The sequence below is a fragment of the Heterocephalus glaber genome, unplaced genomic scaffold, assembly GCF_053883595.1.
Source record: "Heterocephalus glaber isolate CG9 unplaced genomic scaffold, H.glaber_assembly_v1.0 deba00001550, whole genome shotgun sequence".
In the NCBI taxonomy this organism is placed as follows: Eukaryota; Metazoa; Chordata; class Mammalia; order Rodentia; family Bathyergidae; genus Heterocephalus; species Heterocephalus glaber.
In genome coordinates this window covers 8586641-8611360 of record NW_028258343.1, presented here as the reverse complement: position 1 = coordinate 8611360, position 24720 = coordinate 8586641, and the positions used below count along the sequence as shown (strand labels likewise).

At 40.5% G+C, this 24720-nt stretch overlaps 1 protein-coding gene across 4 annotated transcripts in view; it reads right to left on the bottom strand.

Annotated features, from left to right (window-relative positions):
- Aig1 (androgen induced 1) overlaps nt 1-24720 on the bottom strand; it is a 259469-nt gene that overhangs the window by 185443 nt on the left and 49306 nt on the right. For 2 of the 4 annotated variants that reach the window (XM_021259321.2, XM_004846046.3), the window contains exon 2: nt 22806-22961. The exons of the other annotated variants lie outside the window; for them this stretch is intronic. In XM_021259321.2, the coding sequence (XP_021114980.1) occupies nt 22806-22961 (156 nt within the window). The remainder of the gene's footprint in view (nt 1-22805; nt 22962-24720) is intronic. 4 annotated transcript variants of the gene reach the window in all.

Genomic DNA, 24720 nt, shown 5'->3' with positions numbered 1-24720 from the left:
CATGGCTCAACACTGACACTTTGGCCGGAACTTTTGAATCTCACCATATATTGAGAGAAAAATACTGGTTATTTAACAGGAAGTGCCTTTCAAGAAAGTGTGAGTCACCTTTCTAGGTGTAACACTAGAAGGCCAGGAGGCACAGCTAACTGAGTGATCAGTCTTCTAAATAATTCTTGAGACATAAACACAGAAGAGATGGTAGTTTCTTGGCCTCTTGCCCTGATATCATCTCAACAGTATGGTCATCAGCAAACTCAAAATAAGCTTGAACTCCTTACCAGGGCATGGATATGAACAAAAATAGTTTCTCATGGACAGGCTAAGTGATGCTGGAATGTTCTCGGCTGCTGTAAAGACGCTCCCTCTCTGGCCAAGACTCGGGGCCAGCTCTTCCTCACAGTGTACCTGCTGTGCTTCTTGGCGGGCAGTGCCAGAATACTGTACTTGAACTGGAAGGACAGTCACCTTCCAGCCCTTGGAGCTTCAAGACCAAACACTAGAGCGACAGCTGGCATTCATGCCCCCTCGAACCCCAAGAATCACTGGAAGCTAATGCCAAAAGAAAACCAGTTGCATGGCTTATCTCTTTTTAAAGGAATTTCTCATACTGATTCTGATAGAAGCCTAGATCTCAGGTTTTGTCCACCTCTAAGAAGAAGCTTTACAAACAACTGGTGGTAATTTTTTTGGAATTTAGTAAAACCAAGTTGCTGACATTTTGTTAAGGATTTTCTTTTTGTCTCTATTCATAAAGTATACCAATCTATAATTTTCTTTTCTAATGATGTTTTCATCCAATCTTGGTAACAGGATAATGCTAGCCTCAAAAATGAGATGTAGGAAAGTGTGCCATGAAGAAGACTAATGAGCCACTAATCTGTATACTGGTCTAGAAAAGCCACGTAGCATGATCTCAGACATCCACTGTTGAAAGAAGAGAGGAAGGAGGGGAGGAAATAAATGAACACCGTCTTTGGCTTCAACAGGATACGATTTTATAAAATTGCTTTTTCTTTTAATGCATTAGTCCTATATCAAATCCTGATAAGAAAAAATTCAAATTTTGTTTTGGATTCTATTACCTTGCTTCTGGATTTCTTTCTCATGCCTTGCTTCACATGTTTGCAGTGTTTTTCAGAGGCGATATTTAAAGATGTTTCCCATTGTGATTTCTCTTTCCCAGTACATGAAGTAAGGACGTGGATTAAGCTGTACAATCTGGATATAACCCCGCCTTGCTCTGATGGCCTCCATGCACTGTGAATGTCGCAGTTTGATGTGGTTCTTACCCTCTCACCTTTCATTTCCCGAGATCCTAGGTCTTGTCCTTCTGGCTTATTTCCCTCGACCATACCCTCAAATTCAGAAATGCAGATTGAAGCATGAAGCCCTCTAAAATATCACAGTATCTTTTGTTTCCAAGTGTAACAAGCTTCCAGTATGCATTCCTAGAAGTGTGACATGGAATGAATGCCTCTCCCTGCAATTAGGAACCTGTGAGTAATATTATGTTTTTTATGTTACCCATTCTCTCCAAATTACCTCAAAACCAGCATTTCATACAAATTCTAAAGCATATTGAGGTTATATACTTTTTCCTGACTTTCAACAACTACCTTTTAGGCAGACTTATAATTTAGCCATATTTATCTAAATGTAGGTCCTTAATTATTTCTATGAAATCATGTGGGAACACAAACCCAGCTCCTACAGAAGCCTGTACAGTGTGGTTTGTGCCTTCTTCTCCAACTTCTGCTTGTGCTCCTAAACTCCAACTGGCACTCTGAGTGTCCTAAAATTTACCAAGCCCCTTCCCACTCAGGGTCATAGGCTCTTCTCCTCTCTGAGCCAGGAATGCTGTTCCCCACTGTTGGATGTCTGCACTCTCTGTTCCTCTTGGTCTACTGAAACAGTACAACTGCAGGGAAACCTCCACTGATCACTGCTGTGTTGTTGTTTCCTATCCCAGACAGAAAGCAGCGATATAATTTATTCATTTTTCTCCACATTTATATCACACCTATGCTATGTGCCAGGCAATGTGGAATGAGCAACAAACAAGACAAATTCCTGTTCTCTGATTCTTCATTTTTCACAGAGGAACGAAGCAATGAGCAGGATCTTGTTGTTATCATTGTGTCCGATTGCTCATTGCTTAGCTCCTCTGTGAAGAATCATAGAACAGGAAATTGTGCTGCTTCTTGCTCATTCCCCATTGCCTGGCACATAGCATGTGTGTGATATAAATGTGGAGAATAAATGAATAAATTATACCGCTGATTCTGTATGGGCCAGACCCCACTTCTCCTACAGAAGCAAGTATCTTTATCTCCTTCAATTTTCTTCCTATTAACCTACAATTTCTCTTTTATGCTTTCTGTGGGATTTGTTGTCCTTCATTGTACAGAGAAGAGAATGCCTTCTTTCCAGGTCATGTTGATAGCCCATTCCTTCTCAGATCTCTATCAGACCACTCCTTCTTCTCCTGTTTAAGTAAGCCTTCCATCATCTCATAGTCATCCTCCAGACTCCTAGATTAAGATGGAGGTTTGAAAGCTCTTTACATCAACCAAAAAAAAGAAGAAGGACTGAAAAACAAATGAAGCCAATGAACATGGGAAATACCCATAATCCCAACATCACTCTTTAAAAAGGCTGCCTGCCAAAAGTTCAAAAAGCTGAATGAGGACAAGGAAGACTCTGAGGGAAGAAATGAGATCCTATCGCTCCCTGGATGAGTGAGCAGAACAGAGAGCTCTTCAGGTGGCACTCCCTGAGGGACATTAAATGACTCCTGCTGGGAACATGAGTGCTTGATGCCTGGGAGCTGGGGGAGATGCTCTTATCCCTCTTAAGGGTATCACAGGTGATGTGCAAACAGGCCAGCACGTCATCTCTGCAAGAGGGGATGTGGGTCTGTGAAGGACGACAAGAAACAATCAACAGTAATGAGCCTGAATACACGGGCTGTGCTCACGTGATGAAGACCATGCCTTATGCCATTCTACAAAGGGTTATGATGAAAATGAGTCAGAGAACAATGAGGTGAGTGCAGACAGGAGCCTTTCTCCAGGGCAGAGTGTTAGTGGAAAACAGAAATTTAAGCTGCCCCAGCTCAGTTCCCTAGCCTGTCTCCAGTTCTATCCTTCTGTAAATAGCTGGGCCAAGAAGAACTAATCAATTTAATGTTGAGTAATCACACAAAAAGAGTATTGAATGTATTCATATGTACCATAATATAAAAAGATACATAAAGAGGAATATGACAAAAAGGCAACTAAACAATACAAACCAGAAAAGGCCCAAATGGGTATAATCTATGATCAAATAATTCCTCATTTAAAAGGCCAAGGAATAAAAACTGAAATGTAAGAAAATATAGAGCTTTCAAGGAGAGGGTAAAAGTGAGTGCAAAGGATTTAAGAAATAAATAAAATACAAAAAGTAAATTGAAAGCTACATTAGAAGAAGCAGAAGAGAAAATTTCCTTTAGTGAAAAAAGTCAGGGCCTTACCTCTGCAGGACTGTGGACTAGACACACCAAAACATCTTTCTGCTATGAAACAGTAGGTACTAAATAAATTACAACAAACACGCTTTCAAATGAATTGCTGAGCACACAAGAAAGAAAGGGAAATCATTAGAAGAAAAAAAAAAGAATCAGGTAGGAGGAAAAAGAAAAAGGAGGAAGAGGAAGAAAGAAAAACAAACCCCAGAACTATAGCAAACACAACAACGTGGACTCCCTGGGAGACAAACAGTAGCAGAATCAGAGCATTCTGTGGCTTGTGTGCCAACAAGGTAGACCAGAAGTCCCTGAGCCTTCGCAAGGTGGTATGAGCCACTAAACTTGGGTTTGTTGGCCCACAGAGGGACTGTGCCTTCAGTAAGAGGTGAGGCTGGACAGAATACTCTTAATCAAGTTAAATAAATTGCTTTCATTCCTAACTGCTAAAATCTTGTAAATTTATTTACTTACTTATTTTTGGTACCGAGGATTGAACTTGGGACCTTGCACTTGCGAGGCAGGCGGTGGACCCACTGAGCTAAATCCCCGGCCCCAAAATCTTGTAAATTTAAAGAGTTTAATTTCATAGAATTTTTTTTATTGAGAATATCACTTTTTTCTTCCTTTATCTTTGTAGGAGTGAAAGCCAAGTCTGGTAAATAAACACGGGCTGCAAAATCTGAAAAGAAATTTTATGCTTATACTGAAAAGCTGTAGTGGATGCTGCAGCACCTCTACCATGCATCCTTCTCTCAATTGTTAGGAATATCTGTAGTTGGCAGTTCTCAGCGGCCCAGTTCACTGGGGTTTGACCTAGGCTACAGGCTTCTGCTATTCAAGGTCATGCTCCCTCCTGGGAAGGGGGCAGTCTAAATAAATCCAATAACTGGCCATGCAATATAGTTTAGGACAACTATGAAGTGCTATCCCAGATCTAGAGCCCCAAGTGCCTCAGTTGCAACTGCAATGTGGGTCAGCTTCCACTCAGCCAGGTTGTGTCTTCCTCACTTCCCAACAAGTGTATGTCCCAAGAGCTCCCTCCTTCTGTACAGGTTCTCCATCTGCTAGTTTGAATATGATTTTCCCCTCTCAAACTGATGAAGGAGTTTAACCTCCCGTGTCATATGTAAATGGAATTAAAACAGTGGAAACTTAATCCAACTATAATATTTAGAGATGGGCCCTTTGGAAAGTGATTAGGATTAGACAGATTCCTTAGGGTGGAGCCCCCCGTGATTGAATTTGGTGACTTTATAGAGGGAGAGAGACCAGACAGACACACACTCCTGGCTCTTGCGTCAGTCTGCTGCCATGGCACTCTTGCCAGTGAGAAGGTCATCACCAGATGAGGCCCTTAGAACAAAATGAGCCAAAACAAATCTGTTTTTCTTTTCTTTTTTCTGCAGTACTGGGGACTGAACCTAGCAGCTTTGCACTAAGCTACATCCCAGCTCTTTTCATATTATTTGAGACAAGGTATCACTGTTACTAAGACGCTGAGGATGGGCTGGATTCTCCAGCCTCAGCCTCCCAGAGTACTAGGATTATAGGCATCTGTTTTCTTTATAAAGGAGCCAATCTCAGATTATAGCAACAAAAAATGGATTATACACATCACCCAGAGGCTGTTCATAGGATGCCAGTCTAAGACAATGCCATTCACATAGAAAAACATGAAAACATTGTAATAAATAAATATCCACAAAATACATAAAAAGTAAAAATTCTTTGTAATTTTAGCCTGCAGAAATGTACTGTCAAAAGGAGAGTTTCAGCTTTCAAGATCTTTTACAATGTACTTAAAATGAATATATTAGTTTACAAAATATATTAGTTTACAAAATCAGGTCATACTATACCTAGTCGTGCACAATTATTTTAAATAAAAATATTTAAGGGAATACTCTTTATAAGTGCTCCATGGTACCTCACTCTATGGTTATGCATCATAATGTACTTAAGCACTTGCTAATAGATATGTGCATTTTTTCCAGTTTTCCAATGTCTAAGAATGCTGCAGTGGATGTGTTGTATGCACGAGCAACTCAGAGGAATAAACTGCTAGATGAAGCTCTGGGTCTGAGGTCCCCACTGGCTGGTGAGCCTCCTTTCACAGTGACTCCTTTGTCATGCCCTGTGTCCGGGACTCATCAACTTTACCCCAGTTCAAGCCCATTCTGTCTCTATCCTCAACTACTGCAGCAGCCTCTTAGCTAGGCTCACTGGCTTTGGCTTCCTTCTATCTCTAGAGTTAGCTTTGAAGAGTTTATCAGCGATTGGATCCTCTTTGCTTGCAGGATAAAATCAAACTCCCTTTCCAGTCTTGCCCCAAATTCCCTTTCTAGTCCCTTCCCAGCTTCTTCCAAGTATCCACACCAGACTACGTGTGGCATCCCAAACTCACCACAGGTTTCCAAGTATCCATTTCTTTGTGTATTGTACAGCTGCCACTCCCCCATCTTCTTGTCAGAAGAGCCTTCTAGTTCCTCCAAGCTTCTGGAGAGCTCCTCTGCCCTCATGCACGCTGCCCCCAACTTTTCCTACAAGGTCTCCGCATCCCACCCCACTCACCTTTACCATACAGCCGGGAGCTCACATCCACAGCCTCTAGGAAGCCTTCCGGACTTGCCCTCCTCAACTTCTTTCCTTTCCACATGCTGGTGGGGAACATTTCGCTTTCCCTTTGTAATACTGAACCCAATTATGCTGAAATAGTTGACTGTGTAATTAATAAATAATTTTTCTTCCCAGTAGATTGTAAGCTCTGTGAGAGCAAAGACCAGTCTATCTCCTCTCTGCTATTGTGACATCTCCTTGGTGTACTTTATATTTTTAGTTTTCAACTCCATTTTGAAATGGTCTAAGGCTTTCACTCACTAGAGGTTGAAAAAAATGCCACAAAGTAATCCTGTGCATCCTTCACCCCATTTCCCCAATAATAACACCCTGCACGGCCATGGCACATTGTCAAAGCCAGAAAAGGGACACTAGTATAACACTATCAGCTAAACTGTAGACCATACTCAGAATTACCAATTTTTACATGCACTCCTTTTTCTGAAGGTACACTGTACCATGAAATCTCATCACAGTATTCATCTGTGTAACCTCAACCCCGATCAGGATGCACAAGCGTTCCATTATCACAAAGAACCTCCCCACACTGTTCCTTTGTAGTCCACTCTCCCTACCATCCTCACTCCCCCCAACTGTCGATTTGTTCTCCTTTAGTTTGATTATTTTGCGAATACTGTATATATTAAATCTTTCTCGGGGCTTAAAGGCTGGGTCACATTTATTTTGTGTCTATAACATAGAGGTCAGAGACTTCAGAAGCAAGATCTTCCTGAAAAATGGCAACTATTTTGAGACAGTACCTCAAGCAATAGCTACTATTATTGTTCTGGTTTTATAGAAAAAGAAACTTAGCTTTAGAGAGTTTAAATCATTTTCCTAGTGTCAAGGTTAATAAGGGGCCAAGCCAGAATGTGAGGTCAGATAGTGGGACCCCAGACTTGATGCTTTTAACCTCTTTATCATTTTTTTTACAAGTAGTGAGTTCTAGATATCTTTGACTATATTAAAAATCGGGTGAGTGAGTAAATTAAATCCCAGAGGCTGTTTCACAGATAATTCTGAATCTCCCAGAAAAGCCTGTATTTATTAGGAATGCAAAGATTTAGGGGAGAATAAATGTAGGTATAATCACTCTACGAAAACTCAAAGAAAAAGGAAATGTTATATATAGTGAAAAATCACCAAGATGCCCCTCTAGATCAAACACATCACATGATGGCACAAGACAGCAGCACAGAATGGAGGACAAATCAGGGTAATCCATGCTTGTCTTTGTTAGTGCACAATGAACACATGAATGGAATATCAAGCATCTCAACAAGGAGTAGTTGGCCAGATGCATCTTCCTTCTAGAAGACTCATATCCACAGGATGGAGCAGTAGTGACTTAGATGCTGGTCCTGATATCTGAGTCTTGCCTTGCAGTTTGGGTCCATACTCCCACCCTTCCTCAAAAGCAAGTCTTTCCCCAGAACATTAGCTTGTGTGGACGGTTCTGCTGTGGATCGAGTCTGGATTGTCCTCAACACAACTCATGTGAGCTTCAGTCTCCAATATAATGGTGTTAAGAGCTACTGGAGCTTGGAGCTTTAAGAGGGATTAATTGCTTCTCTTGCATCCTGTGACTTGACTACTGTGGGAGCAGATTTTTATAGATCGAGTTGGCACCTCTCTTTCACACATGTGCTCTTCCATGTACATCTGTTTCTCCTTTCCACTTTTCTACTATGAATTAAACCACCACAAGGCCCTCACCAGAAGCCAAGCAAATTTGGTGCTAAGCTCTTAGACTTCAGAACTGTCTTAGTTACTTTCTTTGTTGTTGGGACACAACAGTCAACATCCACAAATTAAAGAAAGAGAATTTTATTTTGGGTCAGTCTGTGGAGGTTTCAGTCCACAGCTGACTTGCTCCAAGGCAGGGTGGCATAGCAAAGGAGAAACAGCTCATGTCATGACAGTAGGAAACAGAGAGAGAGGGAGAGAGAGAGAGAAATCAAAGGAGGAGGAAGGGAGACCTTTCCAAGCCACGCCCCCAGTGACCCAACTCCTCCCACCAGGCTTCACCTCCCCAAATCACATTTAGCTATAAGCTCATCAGTGGACTAATCTACGCTGATGAGTATCACAACCCCATAATCCAATCACCTCCCAAAAGCTCCACCTATGAGCACATGAGGCTTTGGGGAAACATCTAGATATAAATCATAACAAGAATTGTGAGCTAAATAAGCCTCTTTTCTTTCTAAAGTACCTAGCCTCAGGTATCTTGCTCCATCAACAAAACAGACAGGTGGCTCTCTGCATTTGTGGGTGGATCTGGGTCATTGCTGTTCCTGTGTGCTGAAACCTCACTGATATGTCAGTGATATGACAGCATGCTATGCTGTCTCTTACAGTTTCAGGTATCTCTGTCTGGTTGGTTCACTACTGACTGAACCATGAGGATGATGGATGTTATATTTTCTTTCCCATCAACAGGACCTAAGTAGCTTGGGGTTGGATTCTAGTGGTAGCAGTGTCCTCTGGTGACAAGTGACACTTGAAGGTTCATGACACTGCCTGGAAAGCATCCTGGTGGAGGTGAGCCTGGTTAGTAAGGCGGTGTGTGTTGTAAGAGATAGACAGATTTGGGAGAAGTTGGGGCCCTGAGGGAGGAAACTGTGTATTCTACTTCATGGCCATCCTATAGAAACAGAGGCAAAGAAATACAAAGGTACCACTGATACTAGCATGAATTAGGAGTAGTTGTGACTCAGCTGGAAAAGTATGAAGATTTTAGCTACTGCACAGATGGAATGAAAAGGGCAATCAAAAAAGAAGTGAAGGGGGGGACAATCAGATGCTCCAGAAAGACACGCAGTAGTGTAGGTGGATTCAGTAAGTACAAAGGAAACAGTTTATTTTTTTTAACTTCACAATACATTAGGTTAACCTTGGTATATCTGGTGCAACTATGTCCTGAAAGGGGATCTAAGGTTAAGATGACTTGTATTATTGAGACGATGATACAAAGGAACTACAGCAGGAGGCTAGGGTGAACCTATTCTCAACGTGCAGTGAAAAGGGAATCAAGTACTTAGCCATCAGTCTGTGCCATGGAAGAAATGCCCAGAGTTATTCTCCCAAGCAGCAAATAAGGATTAAAGGTCTCTGCTATGGGATATGGATGAAGACTGTGGTTAGATTCTCATAGGCTAAGGCAATCAACATACACTGACACATTTGTATTTTATTGCAGCACTCAGTTTAATAATGTTCTAATAATCTCTTGCAAACAAGGAACAGGAGACATTACAAGAATGTTGGGAGGAGAGTTTCCCATTAACAGCCCCCCCCCAAAAAAACCACCTGGAAACAAGCCTGATGTCTGATCAATACTGACATAAATAAATAAATTTCCCTGGTGGAACTTCTAAGATAGATGAGATCTTTTGAGAAATCATAGGGCATTTTGTTCATCGTTGACTTTCACTGGAAAATAAATTATAGATATTTATGTGATCTAAGTTGGAAATTGTTGGTGAGAAAATTATAATACAGCAGACCTAGTCTTAATTTATGTTGTAAACTAATGCCTTATTTTTCTGTTGAAGTTTTTTTACCATTATTAGAGTCTTTCCCCCAATTTCAATTATACTATTCACTTCACTATCATGAACCACAGAATTCTTTCCACAACTTTGGATGGCATCACTATATCCTTGGAACTGCAAGAACTTAAATTTTTGACCTTCTGAATGAGTTTTTGAGATAAGGCAACATCACAATGAACCAATAGATGCTGTCATCTAACGTGCTATTTTCTGGTATGAAGCCATGTTTTTAGGCAAATGGAAGCAAAGCAACACTCTCTGCTTATCATGTACCACAAACTGTCCTGGGTACTTGCTGTCTTTCATTGTCCTTCAAAATAACTCAGTTCAGTTAAGTCTGTTTGTTTGTTTTTTAACTGAGCAGTCACATTGGAAAACCAAGATATTGACGGCTTAGGACATTTGCAGTAGAAAGTCTTGGATCCAGAATCAGCGCTCAGCTCTGACTCCAAGTTCCTGCTCTTCTGACTACATCGAGTTGCTCTATGCTTCTCACAGATAAAATCCCCCTGTCAGGTGGACATGCCAGCATTATGGGTTTAAGAACTAACTCTCCTTTATGAGATCAAAGTTAGATTCATTTAAATTGAATCCACACCAAAATAAATAAAGGTTTCTTATAATGTCAAGTGGCAAAAAGGCAAAATAATTAAACAGATACCCATAAACTTCACATAAGGTTATTTTTTTTAGAGAACCACTATTGATCAATTAGCATTGATATATTTATTTTTTTAAAGATGTGATTTTTTTCCATTATAAAACCATTGAATAATTAAACCCCTACTGTCTCTGTTTTTTTTATAATACAAGTCTGTATATATAAGCTAGAATATAGCCTAGTTATAGGTACAATTATATGAACATGACTATCCAAAAGGTAGCTGTAACTACATAAGAGATACATCTAGCTAACTGCAATTTGAATTTAAAGTTACCATCTGAGAATAAAATTAAGAACATAATATAATAAATGCTAATCAATGAACTAGATTATCCTTTTATAGAAGCATCCTACATTAAATGACCATGTGTCAATGACTACCTACATTCAGTGCCTTGAATGCAGTATGATGTGCAGAATAGTTAGTATTTGCCAGAATACTGTTACAACAGGGGAAGGTGATGTCTAGTCAAATGAATTACAGCCTTCCCAGAAAAATGTTAACAGGAGAAAAGTGATTTTAATAATAAATAGGCCTGCGGATGTTAAAGAACAGCAGTGCAGCTTCAGCTTTGTATAGGGAACAAGGTTACCCTGGCTACTCGAGAGAATGTTCTAGTCTGCCTAGAAAGTCATCCCTACAGTACATAAGGATGCGTCCTACTCTAGAAATCTGATCGCCTGTCACTAATATCATGTAACACCACTTCTTGTGTTGACTTCAAGCTCACCCAGAAACCTTCCAGCTCCCTTTTTGCTTCCTCAGTGTTATTTTGTCACCTGTAGGGACAGCATGGACAGACTAATCTACCTGAATTTTTTTTTTTGGTACTGGGGATCGAACTCAGGACCTTGTGCTTGCAAGGCAGAAGTGGTGCCACTGAGCTAAATCCCCGGCCCCTACCTGAATATTTTTCATCATAAACTGTATATCTTTAGGGTTTAAATTTTATTCATAATCATTTAATTGGCATGAGTTTACTTACTGAAGGATTATCTCAACAAGGATAAATAAAACAAGCATCTGGGTTTTGGTTTTGGATCATATAATAGGTGAGCACTATCCCAGGACACCAGGGCACCCAAAAATGCTTCCCTCACCCTCCTGGAATTGCTATGGAGATAGGAGAAAAGCTATGATTTTCTGTGTCTTGTTTATTTTAAATCTAAAATGTGTTTATGCATATATGTTATGCATATAAATAAAAGTATGATATGCATAAACAAACGAGAAAAAACATGTCATGTACAACAGTGTGCAAATGGCAAGTTGTGTACACAGTCTGTAACTGGAAAAGAACTTCTGATGCTGGTATATTAGTGGGTTGCATCATATCAACAATGTATCAATGTTCCTTTTTTTTTCTCTGTCAACAGTTTTCCCTTTAATTTGGAGCATGAACATCTTTAAATGAGTCACATATGCAAATATGATTGTTACGTATTTCCCAAATGAGAGTTTTTGTCTCAGAGAATTTCCAATACCTTCCTAGTGGATTTTCTTACTACAAAAATAATAAACGCTTACTGTGGAAATCTGTGTGGACTTCTGCTTCACCTTTTAAATTTTGTTATGATGGTCTAGGCTGTGTAGGTAAAGTGGAAGGAGTAGGAAGCAAACAGTCATGTTTGGAACCAAAATGCCTCAACAAGGCATTTATGTGGCCCAAGCATTACCACTCTGCCTCACTGTAAGATATTTTTCCTCCCTTGGCATTTGATGCACTTGAATTTCTTGTCATCTGCTTAGGCCCCTCTAGAACTGCTGACCAATTATGGATTTGTGTGTGTGTGTGGCAGAAGAACCCTTCTTGTCAATTAAGAGACAGGAGGTTATACTCAACTAAGTGCTTTGAAGATCAGCAGTTCAGAAAGATGCCAAGACTGGGGAGAAACATCTGTTTTGATGCTGGTCTGTGACAAGAGCCAGGAAACCCAAAGAAAATCAACTTCATGTGGATAAATTTATTCCCTAACCTCTTCCTTCCTTCTCTTCCTTTCCTACCCTTTCTGCTTGAGACTCTTCAAGCACAAATGCTGTTCCTCAAACATCACTGACCAGGACCAGCATGGCAGGCATGTTCTCTAAACAGGACAGCAGAGTGAGAACTGGCCACTTCCCCAAAGGGCCTTGATCCTCTTTCGCGCATCACAGTCTGCCGCGATGAATGGCTTCCTATTGCCTGACGCCTTCTATTCATGTAAGAGCCCTTCTTGAGTCACTGAAATCATTTGATCATGCCTACACAGTCAGTGGGAATCAGCACTCAACCTCTGGTAAGTGGAATTGCTAGGAGCTCTGTCAAAGGGTTCTGCTTGTCTTCCTGGCTTGCCTTCTTTTTCCAGATTAAAAAGGGTAAGAAAGCACCTTGATTTTGCTTACATCCTAATATAGAAGATACCCATACAGGCAAGATTATTTGCAGGAGTCCTTTGCTGAACAATACGGGGGCCCATGGTACCATTTTATTTGGCTAATGGATATAACTTGTTCTGCATTAAGTCCTCGTTGAAAATAGGTAGAGGTATAAATCAAAAGTTTAAAAAGAAAAGCAGACTTGATTGACACTTTGCTCTTGATAAAGCAGAACAAAATGGCTTTCAGGCATTCATAGTAAAACAGTTTACTGACGAGGCATAATTCATTTGTTAGGATACTGTAGCTAATGTGGAATGTACTGGATCATTTCTTGCCAAAAATATTCCTTTGCAATTGTGCAGCTACAAACTACGCTTCCTTGGAAGCCCAGAGATAGTTTACAGATGATATTGGGTACATTTAGCAATCACTTTTTTCAAATGTGGCTAATTTTGGATAAAACTTTATTTTCATATATGAAAAGCAAGCACAGTGGATAAATACGTAGTAGTTCAAATTTGTAAGCGACTGTTAAAATGAGAAGACAAAGTAGGAAAGATCTTCTTTTCTTGTCAAAACTCCTATTTTGCAAACTGGCCTATAAAGCTGTAAAACCATGGGCCTTGTAATGGGAAACAATTTATGAAGGTGAAACAACAAAAAACACACGAACACAGTCATCTGTTAAGCACCTCAAAGAAAGAGATGAAGTAGTGATTTCTGTTTCAGGTTCTGTGCAACTCCCTACCTTATTCTGATACATTCTCCAAAATCAGAAATTCTGGCCGACTCAAGCTTACACAGCGCAAAGTGTCAAGGAAGCAACGACTGTGGTTCACGCAAAAGTTTACACCAGCCGCTGAGAGTAAGCACTCCATTAACTGGAGCATCTGGATTCAAATCCTGCTTGATTCACCAGCACCATTTTCTAGCTGCATGACCTCAGGCGCAGAACTGTAAAATAGGAACCAACTTTATACAGTAAGGTGAGAGTGATGAAGACTCCCTAATGGGACTGTTAAGCCATTCGAGTAAAACCTTCAGCGGTGTGCCTGGTCCACAGCAAGCATGTAGAAGTCAGGTCTTGTCATTAAATTCCTGACTTTTAGGCTGTCTGCGTTTTGCCACTGTGGAAAGGGTGTTGGTGAGAAGTCTCAGGAAGCCCAAGTTCAACTGCAGAAGCAACAGCAAAGGCCTCGGGGTATGTGGTATCTTCCCAGAACTCTACGGCTATCGTTGGAAGAGTTGTTATCTCTGAACATTCAGACAGCAATGTTCTATGTCAATAAATCCGGGGGCTACTGTCTTTTGTTGCCTAAACGGTAATTCTGTTTTCCTAAGAGCAGTCCCAAGGCACCTGTGTGCTTATAATTCTCAGGCCCTGGGTGCTCAGAGGCTTCTTTCTGTTTCACTATTTCTGCCTGTACAAAGACAGGCTTCTGATTTTATAGTTGATTTTTAAGGCAAACAATGGGGGAAAGGGGACCTTCCTTATCATCAGCTGATGAGGTGGTAAATTCTCTCCAGTTATGCTTTTAAACGGGAGCATACCGCTACTTTATGTTTTGGATTCTTTCTTATTTCATGTCCCTCTCCCGCCTCCTCCAAGTGAACCGTGAACCAAGTAGTAGAGAAGCCAGCAAAGCACAAAAGCTGATGAGGGCTGAAGGGCTCCTTCCGGTGCCCTCTGTGATGCAGAGTCCCTTCATTTTCCTCATGTCGCACCAAGTTTTTCACCAGCACAGCCCAAATTCCTAGTACGTATGTCTGCTCCTATGTGTGAATCAACAACAGATCCAACCTACAAATGAGCATTCTCTAGAGGGAAATTTTGCTTTTCGGAGTTTAGGAGACAATGAGTTTACATAGCAGGGCTTCCTGTGAACTCTGCCTATGCTTTCTCTCCTCACTCTCTCCGTCTCCTCATCTTTCCACCAGAGTTTCTGACACAGCCATCACTCTGCCCAGTGCTCGTTCCTTAGAGGGCTGTAAGATGGTATCATAAGTGAATGTCCTATCCAAGACTGGCTGTCTGTGATAAAATAAGCAGATCAAATTGGAGTGAGGGGACACTTCTGTAATCCCAGCACTCTGGGAGGTGGAGGCAGAAGGATTGTAAAGTCGAGCCCAGTGGGGCAACTTGTCAAGACCCTGCCTCAAAAGTTAAAATAATAAATAAAATGGTTGGGGATGTAGCTCAGTATAAAGGCTCTGGGTTCAATCCCTAGTACTGAAAAAAAATAAAATCATTAACATGTAAACGACAAAAGTTAATAGATCTTGTGTAGGTGGAAGGTCCACTTGCTCCTTTCTTTGGGAACAAAATGTTTGCTTATCAGGCCGATATGACACAGCACACACCAGACACCAGTCAAGCCACAGCAGGTGAGGGTTACCTCCAAACACCCACAGGACGGTAGTAATTTCAGGAACACCCATGCCATGAATTAGTCTCTCACTCTCTCTTTCTCTCTCCCTCTCTCTCTCTCTCCCCCTCCCCCCCTCCCTCTCTCTCTCTTTCTTTTGTGGAAAAATAATGCAGGTGGAAGGACATGGGGGAGTGGAGAGAGACTAAGAGTAGGGAATTAGAGGGAACTGAGAAGGAAGAAGAAAAATAGAATATGGTTTTTCTCTTGTTTTAATCAACAGCAAACTTGTATCTTGTCTCTGGTCCCCAAAATAAGGATATACATAAGACCCAGGTTGTTAGGGGTAATATTTTTGAGGACAGCAATCCCATGTCTGTTTTATAATATACACACATTATTAATGTTACCACTGCTAGCTTATTTTGATCTCAAGCTTCAAATACATATTTCACTTATGAATAGGAATATGGAAAGAAGGTAGATTCCTTTTCTGAGATACTTTTCGTGACATCTTCCCAGACAGAGCGGGAGCTCTGTGAAATGGCACGTGGGAGCATGATCATTTTCTACAATTTATTGGGAGGGCAACGCTAAAGGGAGCATCTACTTATGGAACACGGCTGGTGTCTAAAACAAAGGCCACCTCAGAAAAATTTTGTATGGTGTTTCAGAAATTAAGCATAAATCACTTGGTCAATTGTTTAAGAAATCTGATTTTCTCTGAGAATAACTTCTTTAACTATCAGACTTCTATAGTACAGGTGAGAATGCACTGATAATGGGAGAGAATGAATTGAAAAATACCGCAAGTCTTTCTTGGCTACAACCAAGAACCTCCATGATTAGTCATGTCAGCTTTACTGCATGTATTTTTTCATATTGGCATAACAAAAAATTAATTATCTAAAAACTTGTTTTATTTACTTTACACATTATTGTTATTCTCAAAATTTAGTACTTAGAATATTTCCTGAAACTCCTGATTTTGTTTGACAGGAATGTGGCCAAGCCCCACAGTGAAGTCATAATAATCTAAGCGCCCAGGTTGGCCTTGTTTCATTCTACTTCCACCTGCCTTTCCAGCCCCTTTTGTAGCTGGTTTTAGCTATATGGTGGTTCTAATCAATGAGCTCTAAGGAGAAGTTTGTTACTGGAACTTCTGGGAATGATAAATTTGCCTAATAAAGCGATAGTCACTTGGGGAGGGGTCCCTAAAGAGCGCTGTTCCTCTTCATGCCTTCAACACAGATACAAAGTAAGTGGACTTTGGTGCTTTATCAACTCTCGAGACTTAAGGTAGCCACACAAGGTCAAAGGCTGACAGTCTGGAGAGTAGAAAACAGAAAATGCTCAAGTTCCAATAATACTGAGCAGTACCACCCTGAAACGACCTGTCTATAAGCTGTTTTATGAGATATTAAATATCTTTACTGATTAAATCATAGCAGCATAGATTATGCTCAACTAACATTGAATTATTTTGTCCTTGCTCCTGATGCTTGGGTTCAGTATTAAATGGAATTCAACGTCCCCAGCGTCACAGAAAAAATATATACGCCATACAAACAATAAACATATACTAAGAAGTGGTAATCATCAGAAAATAAAGCATGGCAAGGAAATAGAGAATAAAAGGTGGATATTTAATATAGATAATTCACAGCTTTGCTGAGCAGTGATCCTCTGAGCAGAGACCTGAAGGAAGTGAAAAGTAAGTCAGGTGGATACTGGGGGTCTTCTGTTATTTGCAGCTCAAAGCATCATCAACTTGTATATCTAAGACGTTCTTAGTCATTCTTAAAAACAGAACTTGCATATCATTATTTCTGGGAAGTCTTGTAGAACCTCCCACCAGTCAAATCATCCCCTTCCTTCTCACAGTTACTTCTCTGGACTCTAGACACATATTGCTGTACTCCTTGTGCCCAGTTTTAATTTGTTTGTTGATCAAGCAAACAAAACCACTCTCCACAGTCTATGTCACCTGTGAAGGAAAAGGTTGATTCTTAGTCCTTCCTGTCCTGCCTCCTGGCCCTCTGTGCTTGCTACACAGCAGGCTGCACATACTACAAGGAATTACTGATTAGACTATAACTTCTGTTCTTCGGTCAGATATAAATGTATGGTTTCTCTTGTAGACTGACAAAAAGTGGGCACCTACACTAAAGTTTTATAAAGTACGATTATTTGTTGTGTCTAAGAGATCTGTCTTGCAAGCATCAAGAAAGCCGACTACTCTGAATTAGCATGAACATGTACAAATTAGGCAGATTACTCAGGCAGACAATCCATGGTGCTCATTAAGGACAGAAGATAAAAGATGTTTGAGAAGCAAGCTGTTTCCCTGTCAGGTTTATCTGTCTAATTATATTATCTTCTTAGTCTTTTGAACAGACTATTAGAAATGTAATCACAAGATCACTTACATAGGTTATATAATTACACTGTTCTGAGCTTTTGCCTGGAAACGGAAACATGGCTTATTTTGCTTACTAATCTTGAATCAATCTTTGTCTATGAACCTTTTTTCATAGGGAACTCAACTCTTAGCTTTGTGTCTGTGTAAGGGACAAGTACACAACTGACTCAACCAGAAGTGAACTGGGTTTTACCATAAGATATAATCAAGTTGATACTGTAGTTTTAACTTCGGATATTGAAAGAAAGAAAAAGGGCATTTTAAGAAACATAAAACATTGGCTAAGGCTTAAAGAAAATAGACAAGAGTTTCACTAAAGGTACTTGTGCAGAAAATGTAATAAAGAAAGGATTATTAGGTATCAAGTCTATTTTTAAGTTAAATCCAGAGTTTGTAGAACAAAGTAAACAATGCACTTTTTAAAATTTCCCTCTAAGTATCAAAGTGGAAGGAAATTCATTGACTTTTTATTTTCAATCTCAAATAAAATTGGTTTATCTCCCTTTATATGTTATATTAATAGACATTAATATTAGCAATTAATATGCTTGATTTCAATTTAAGGCAACCTCTTACACTTAAAAAATCAGAAATAAAAATAATGTTTTTTGAGGCAGTATATGGTGGTGCGTGCCTGTAATTCCAGCATTCAGGAGGCTGAGGTAAGAGGCTCACCATGAGTTTGAGACCAGCCTAGGGTACACAGTGAGTTCAGGACCTGCCTAAACTACACAGCAAGACCCTGTCTCAAAAAAATTATTTTTTAAAGTTTTTTGAATTGTAGTGGTATGACAATCTATATATCTCACAAAATTTTTCAAAAATTCCAAAACTTTTCTTCAAGATAGCCTATGGTTGCCTAGTATATCAATAAATAAAGACTTTAGGGAATTACTTTTTTAAAAACTGCCACATATTTTTTTTGAAGTTTGCATTTGAGATTTTAAATTTCTATTTTCTATATGTTTCCCAAGGAAGCAGGTACCATTCAGTCCCCACCAAAGTGCAAAGAAATTTGAAAGGATTTTGGAATAATTTAGTACATATAAAATCTTCATCAAGGCTCTGTAAGGTATGATTATGACACCTGAAATGGTCACTTAACAAACAGCTTTGAGACTTAACTCTGAGAAAAAGGACAAATTCTAGCAAAGTTTATACAGATGCATGCTGGTTTGCCCTAATACTCTGCCAGTCCACCCCAGGTTAGAATATTAATGGAAAGTACACAGCTGCTCTTTTGCACTGAAGGTGCTGCCTTTGATAGATGTTAGCAAAACATAATGGGGTTCCATACTCATTATAATCTTTTTGTTTATTTGTTTGTTTAACAGCATAAGCCTACCAACTCTCTTAACTGGAATGGTATCTGCCAGCACAAGAATCAACAAACTCGCAGAAGACAAAAGACATTCTTGGTTTCACTGGTCCTAATAAACTTCAGTGCTTCCAGACCACGTAATGTCATAGTATTATTTGTAATGGTTCTTTAAAAGGGTGACAGGGTTCAGAAATAAACTGCACATGGTAAGAAAAGCCTCCCATGGGTTATCCCTGGGAAATGAGTTGCACGGCTCTGGGAGGGGTGATGGTTTCCGGCCATTAGTGTCACTAATCAAGGCCAGCTTTGCATTTATGGGAATCAGCACCAATCAGGATGATACATGTTACGCTCTCTCAAGCAACCCTGCCTGATTTCTTCAAGGTCATGCTGAAACAAAACTTTAGTCCAATTATCTTTTATTGGAATGCTTCATTATTTTTATATATCCTTGAGATAAAAGAATCCGTGAAGTAGATGTGTGAGGTCCAAGGGTCACCAAATCATATTTAGTACCTCATGTTCACATAAAGCAATTACTGTCAACTTTCAATTAACCTCCTTACTGGAGGAAACATCAGTGTACAAAACACAAATCCTAGCTAATCTACTTGTGGTGTTCTTGTAGCCTTCATTGCAACTGAGGGGAAAGAGAGAGAGAGAGAGAGAGAGAGAGAGGGAATGAGAGGGAGAACACACCGGAAATGCTCAAGCCAAAGAGCTGCTTCAGGAAAATGTGAGTAGCAGTGATAAATCCACCTGGTTGCTTTTCATGCCCCTTGCCTTTCTCCCTGCACCACGAGGCAATGGTGATGCTGCTTTCCCAGGAACAAACTGACAAACAAAAAGTAGGAGGTGTAGGAAAAAGCAGCAGGAGCCCTCTGAGGAGTGGGGCAGTAAGCCACAGTCAGGGCAGCAGAGCAGGGGAGGCCTCTGAGGACCCCAGTGGTTTCAAAGTCCAGGACCGGAACCTTCTACCTTAGGATGCTGGAGCCAGGACCCACACTGCCCTGGCTCAAGAAGGGGGGGGTCTGGATGTTTTGTTCTATAAGAGTATGACTGTGTCGACCAAAACAGTAAGAGGTGTTGACGTCAAACGCTATCATGAGTCACTTTCACGCGTGATGAGGTTTTTATATCACAGAGTACTCGGGTAGGGCTGTGTCTGTCGCTTGCTGGGCCCTAATGCTGTTCCCCTCCTATGCTGTGGTGAGAGGTCCAGGTTCGATGCCTCCCTTCTGGGCCAGGAGCCATGGAGGAGAGAATGAGGCCTCTTCTGGTGAGGGAGGCCTCACAGCACTGCTCCAGGAAGGTTCGCATTTGAACAGGAAGAATAAAATAACAGTGGAGTTCTGGAACCTTCTGAGTAGTTGGGGGCTCTGGAGAAAGGTAGAGAAGGGGCGGGCAGGCTCCAAAGTCCCAGCAAAGACACAGAGACACGGGGAAGGAAAGCTGAGAAGAAGCCTTGGGAAAGAAAGGTGAAAAAGCACAAAATTCAATGGTTCAATGAAAATAATTGGGGTTAAGTGCTTATAAAGGGCAAAATGCATATTTTCTGTTAATATGAGTTTGCAACAAAGTTAATGGGGTTTCTGAGGAAACGCAAATCTTAGACAACCTGTTTATCGGGGGTTTTCCTGGCCTCAAAATAAATTTTGTGCATTAGAATGAGAAATCTGTTGGTAACTGGGCAAACAGATACAAAGTCAAATAACAGAGTAAGGTAGAAACAAGGGGAACGGTGAAAAATATGAGACTTTCACAGAAAACTGACTAAGAATTTTTCTTAATGAGAAAGAAGGCGGGAAGGAGGGAAGGAGGTGAGAGAGGGGAGGGAAGGGTAATGTCGAGAGAGAAAGAAATGAAACAGAAATCTTAAAAGGTTTAGGAAAAATAATAGGCTAATGATTGTAAAGGCGAAAGTGTCTCACAATTACCAGGGAAGATTATGTCACATAAACACAGTGGCCAAGGAAAAATTTTAAAACGAATCAGTGAAGGTGCACATCTCCTATTCATCACTGATTCTTTCATTTCTTCCAGGAATCCCAAGAACACTGATGACCTCGAGCAGCAAGCGGCCTGGGAGGTGCTGGGATGCAAGGCCAAGGCGACCTGCTACCCGGGAGCACACCCACCAGGAAGGTCGGCTGGCCTGTGCAGAAATGCAAGTGTGATGCTGAGGCTTCTGCTTAGGAAGGAGGCAGTGGGGATGAAGAGTGTTTTTATTCTTCTCCCTGCTTCCCAAACATGGACAGTACAACAAAAATAGTGAAGTGTGGAGAAAAATATCAGTTGTAACAAAACAAATAAATAAAAAGGTCCAAAACTTGCCTTAGAGCCATAAAACATACAAACACTACATGTAGGAAGGACACATAGAGTGGATAAATGCAAAAAAGGTGGAGAAAAATTTCTCCAAAGCAAAGTCAAAAGTATCTGAAGGGCACGAGCAATGAGCCCTAGAGAGGGTCAACGTTACACATCCTGCAGAAATTCAAGGAACCAAGGGATTTAACAAACACACACACACACACAGAGTTTGATTTCTAGTGATTGCTTTCTATTGAAAGCATATCTACATATTTACACTTTATGCCAATGGGAATTTTCTTTTGGATGAACACTCCGATAGAAAGGATATGAGTTTTGTAAATGAAGTTCAAAGAAAGAAGTATTAAATGATATGTAAAGCATTTAGTTCTGTTATGTTAAAGAACAGAATTTGAGAGATTTGCTAGATCTCTTCAATCTGAGCACCCATTTATTTAGGTTTTCAGCCAATAAAATGAAGGAAGGAGACGTGGTGTAGCTGGGTTATAAAGCTCCTCTGGCCCTGGTGCTGTTCTCCAGAGCTAAGTGCTACTTTCCCCAAGAACACAGAACTCAGCACACAGAAGACGCAACTCAGCACCAAGCAGGCGAGGCCTCCGCCCATGACAGACCTGACAAATGTGAGTAACACCCGCTGCGAGGATTACACAACAACTTTCCAACTTCTGACAATGAACCTTGGACTTGTTACTTGTGCTGCCACATCAGTGGGGCTCCTGTTTTTCCCCAAAATAAGCCAATAACAGACAGGCCTGAGTGTGAATTAGGTAACACGCTCTTACCTGTCATCACAATCAGACTTAGAAGAAGTGTCTCATTCTTCTCCTGGCTATGCACAAGTGGAAATACATAGAGTATTGCGGGTCCTTTAAAGTAACATGGTTTATGTGCAGACACTGGAAAATGAGCAGATTTGTGAAGGAAAATGAGCTACAGAGGAAATTTAACTGAAACAAAGAAAATCAATGAAACCAGAAGAGACTTGAACATTAAGCGGCATTTACTTAAGTGATATTAGCTAATGCTGCAGTGAAGTAAGTGAAGAAGTGTGAGTTCATGCTCAGTTCCTTTCTCAAGTTCAAAACTACTGAAAGACTTAACCCAAGGAACATACATTTCAAGTTTGGGTTGCTTAAGAAACTTGTGGATTGAACTACACTCCCAGGAAAATTCTTACATTGGATTCCTAAGCCCAGAACCTCAGAATGTGACACCAGTAGGAGACTGGACCTAATGTTGTGCTTTAGGTGCTGTAGGTTAAACGAGACCTCTAGGGGAGCCCTGATCCAATATGACTTGTTTCCTCACAAACAAACAAACAAACAAACAAACAAAAGATATGGCTATTCAGAAGCCAAAGAGAGGGCAGCCTCAAAATAAACCAGTCCTGCTAACACCTTGATCTCAGACTTCTAGTCTCTCAGGTGTGAGAAAATAAAGTTCTTATACCGGCAGCCCTGGTGAATTAATGCAGAAATCACAGGCTACAGGCACAGCTCAGTGGTGAACGTGTACTCAGCATGTGAGAGGGCCTGGGTTCAACCCCCAGCATCACCAACAGCATGAAATCTCTCGTAATAAGCCCCGCTTTCTTACAAGTGTGAAACAAGACCCACGCTTCTTCTGCAGCTCAATGCACTGTACATCATACTCACCAGCCCAACAGGAAAAGCCAGCACGGCTAACATCCAGTCCCGGAGAGAGATGAGCTTCTTAAGCTGCCGCTCTTGCTCTTGGTTTCCACTTCCTCTGGTCAAAAGACTGGAAAGATCAGTCAGCACGCAAATGCCGAAAAAGACGGCCTGGATAACCTGGAGGGAGACAGCCGCCCCGAGCAGGTCAATGAGTGCTGAAAGGACTCCAGCTGTGAAACAGAAAAAGCAACTACACAATGGGAACACAACACATGGTAGGAAAAGATCAGAAGTCCCTTTTAAGAGCTGGCCTTAAAAGTAGGGAATAATAAAATATTTACAACTTGCCATGATAGGTGCCAAAGTTTATCTGAAAAACACTACTGCCATCCATCCCCACTCCCCTCAGGACATGTGCAAAACATCCATGCATAGCCACACCTAAAACTCCCAGCAGAAAGCATTATCAATGATCAGGCTGACATGGCCATCACTTTGAAGCATCACATCTGTGGTCATGCTATTGACCAGCAAGAGTTGCAAGCTTCTAAGGAGTAAAAACAAAAGGATGAGGGTAGTCTGAACAATAGAGGAGATAATTCAGCCTAAATATGAAGAAAGAAACTTCTTTAATCTCCTAGATTTACACATTTTCCCACTCAGGGAAGTGGTAGAAAGCTGCTCCTGGAGTCATAAAGACATCAACTGAACACAATAATCCAGACTCTGACATGGAACAATTTTCAAAGTAGAGCTAAATGACCGTCTCCTCAGATTTTTCAGATTTATGAAATAAAATCTCTCCAAATATAAACAGAGATATTCAGACCATTTCCCAAACAGCTACCAGTTGTACATTCCCAAATCAATTACAAATTGAATCAGATCATTCATGTTTTACTTGAACTATCACAAGGAGAGAACCTTGAAACACGACAACCAATCATTTGTAAAATTTTTAAAGTGAAGGGCTGGGGATTTAGCTCAGTGGTTTCACTGCCTGCTATGCAAGTGCAAAGACATGAGTTCGATCCCCAGTACAAAAAAAAAAAAAAAATTTTTAAGTGAAGATAAAATTATGGATGATTCAGAGCTATGAGTAGAGACAGGCAGTATATTGTAATACATCCAGGCAAACAATAATCCAAATTATGGAAAAGGCAGAAAATTAGATTCCTTGAGGTCAAAGTCTTACCCGTTTACCATTAAGGATAGATCGGGGGTGGGGGTGGGGGGTTCTGGCTTCTACTACTGGATATAGTTACTGATCACTAATTTGTAAAAGATTCAATTCACTAATTAACCCTTTAAAAGACATTCTTTTACAAAAAATTTCCCTATTGGCAGTGGAAAAAGTCTGGAAAAGCTTTGTGAATGGTCCTTCACTTAGCTACAGAATAGAGGGACAAAAAGTCCTAAAAAGTATCTAGTTCCATCCTCTTACTCAAGGTTTTCCTAAGATGCCTAAATCCCAGACTTAAGAGTCAAACTTAGCCAGTTCAGTGCTCTATTCCTCTTTAGAACTTTGCTTGCCTTTAGCTTCAATGTCTTACAGTTTATTGTCATTCTTTCTACAACCAGAAAAACCAGACTAAGAGTGGGTAACAATGTCACTACTGAGAACAACACAGGAGAGGTGTTGGCAAATACCATGTTTTGATAACTACAACTTAAATGACTCAGAGAATAATTTCAGACTTAGAAAATTTTCTATATCATATCTTAAGACTTCATGCTTGAATCTCTCTGTCAGCCCTAATGGAGTGTGAGATATTGGAGTGACCATTGAGGAATAATCATGCCAATCTGGATTGCTGTATGACCAATAATCAGGGAAATACAAATTAAAACCACAATGAGATGGGATTTCTAACCAACTGTAATCTTTTACAATTAAATTCTGTCCATACCAACTGCTGTGAAGATGTGGAATTAA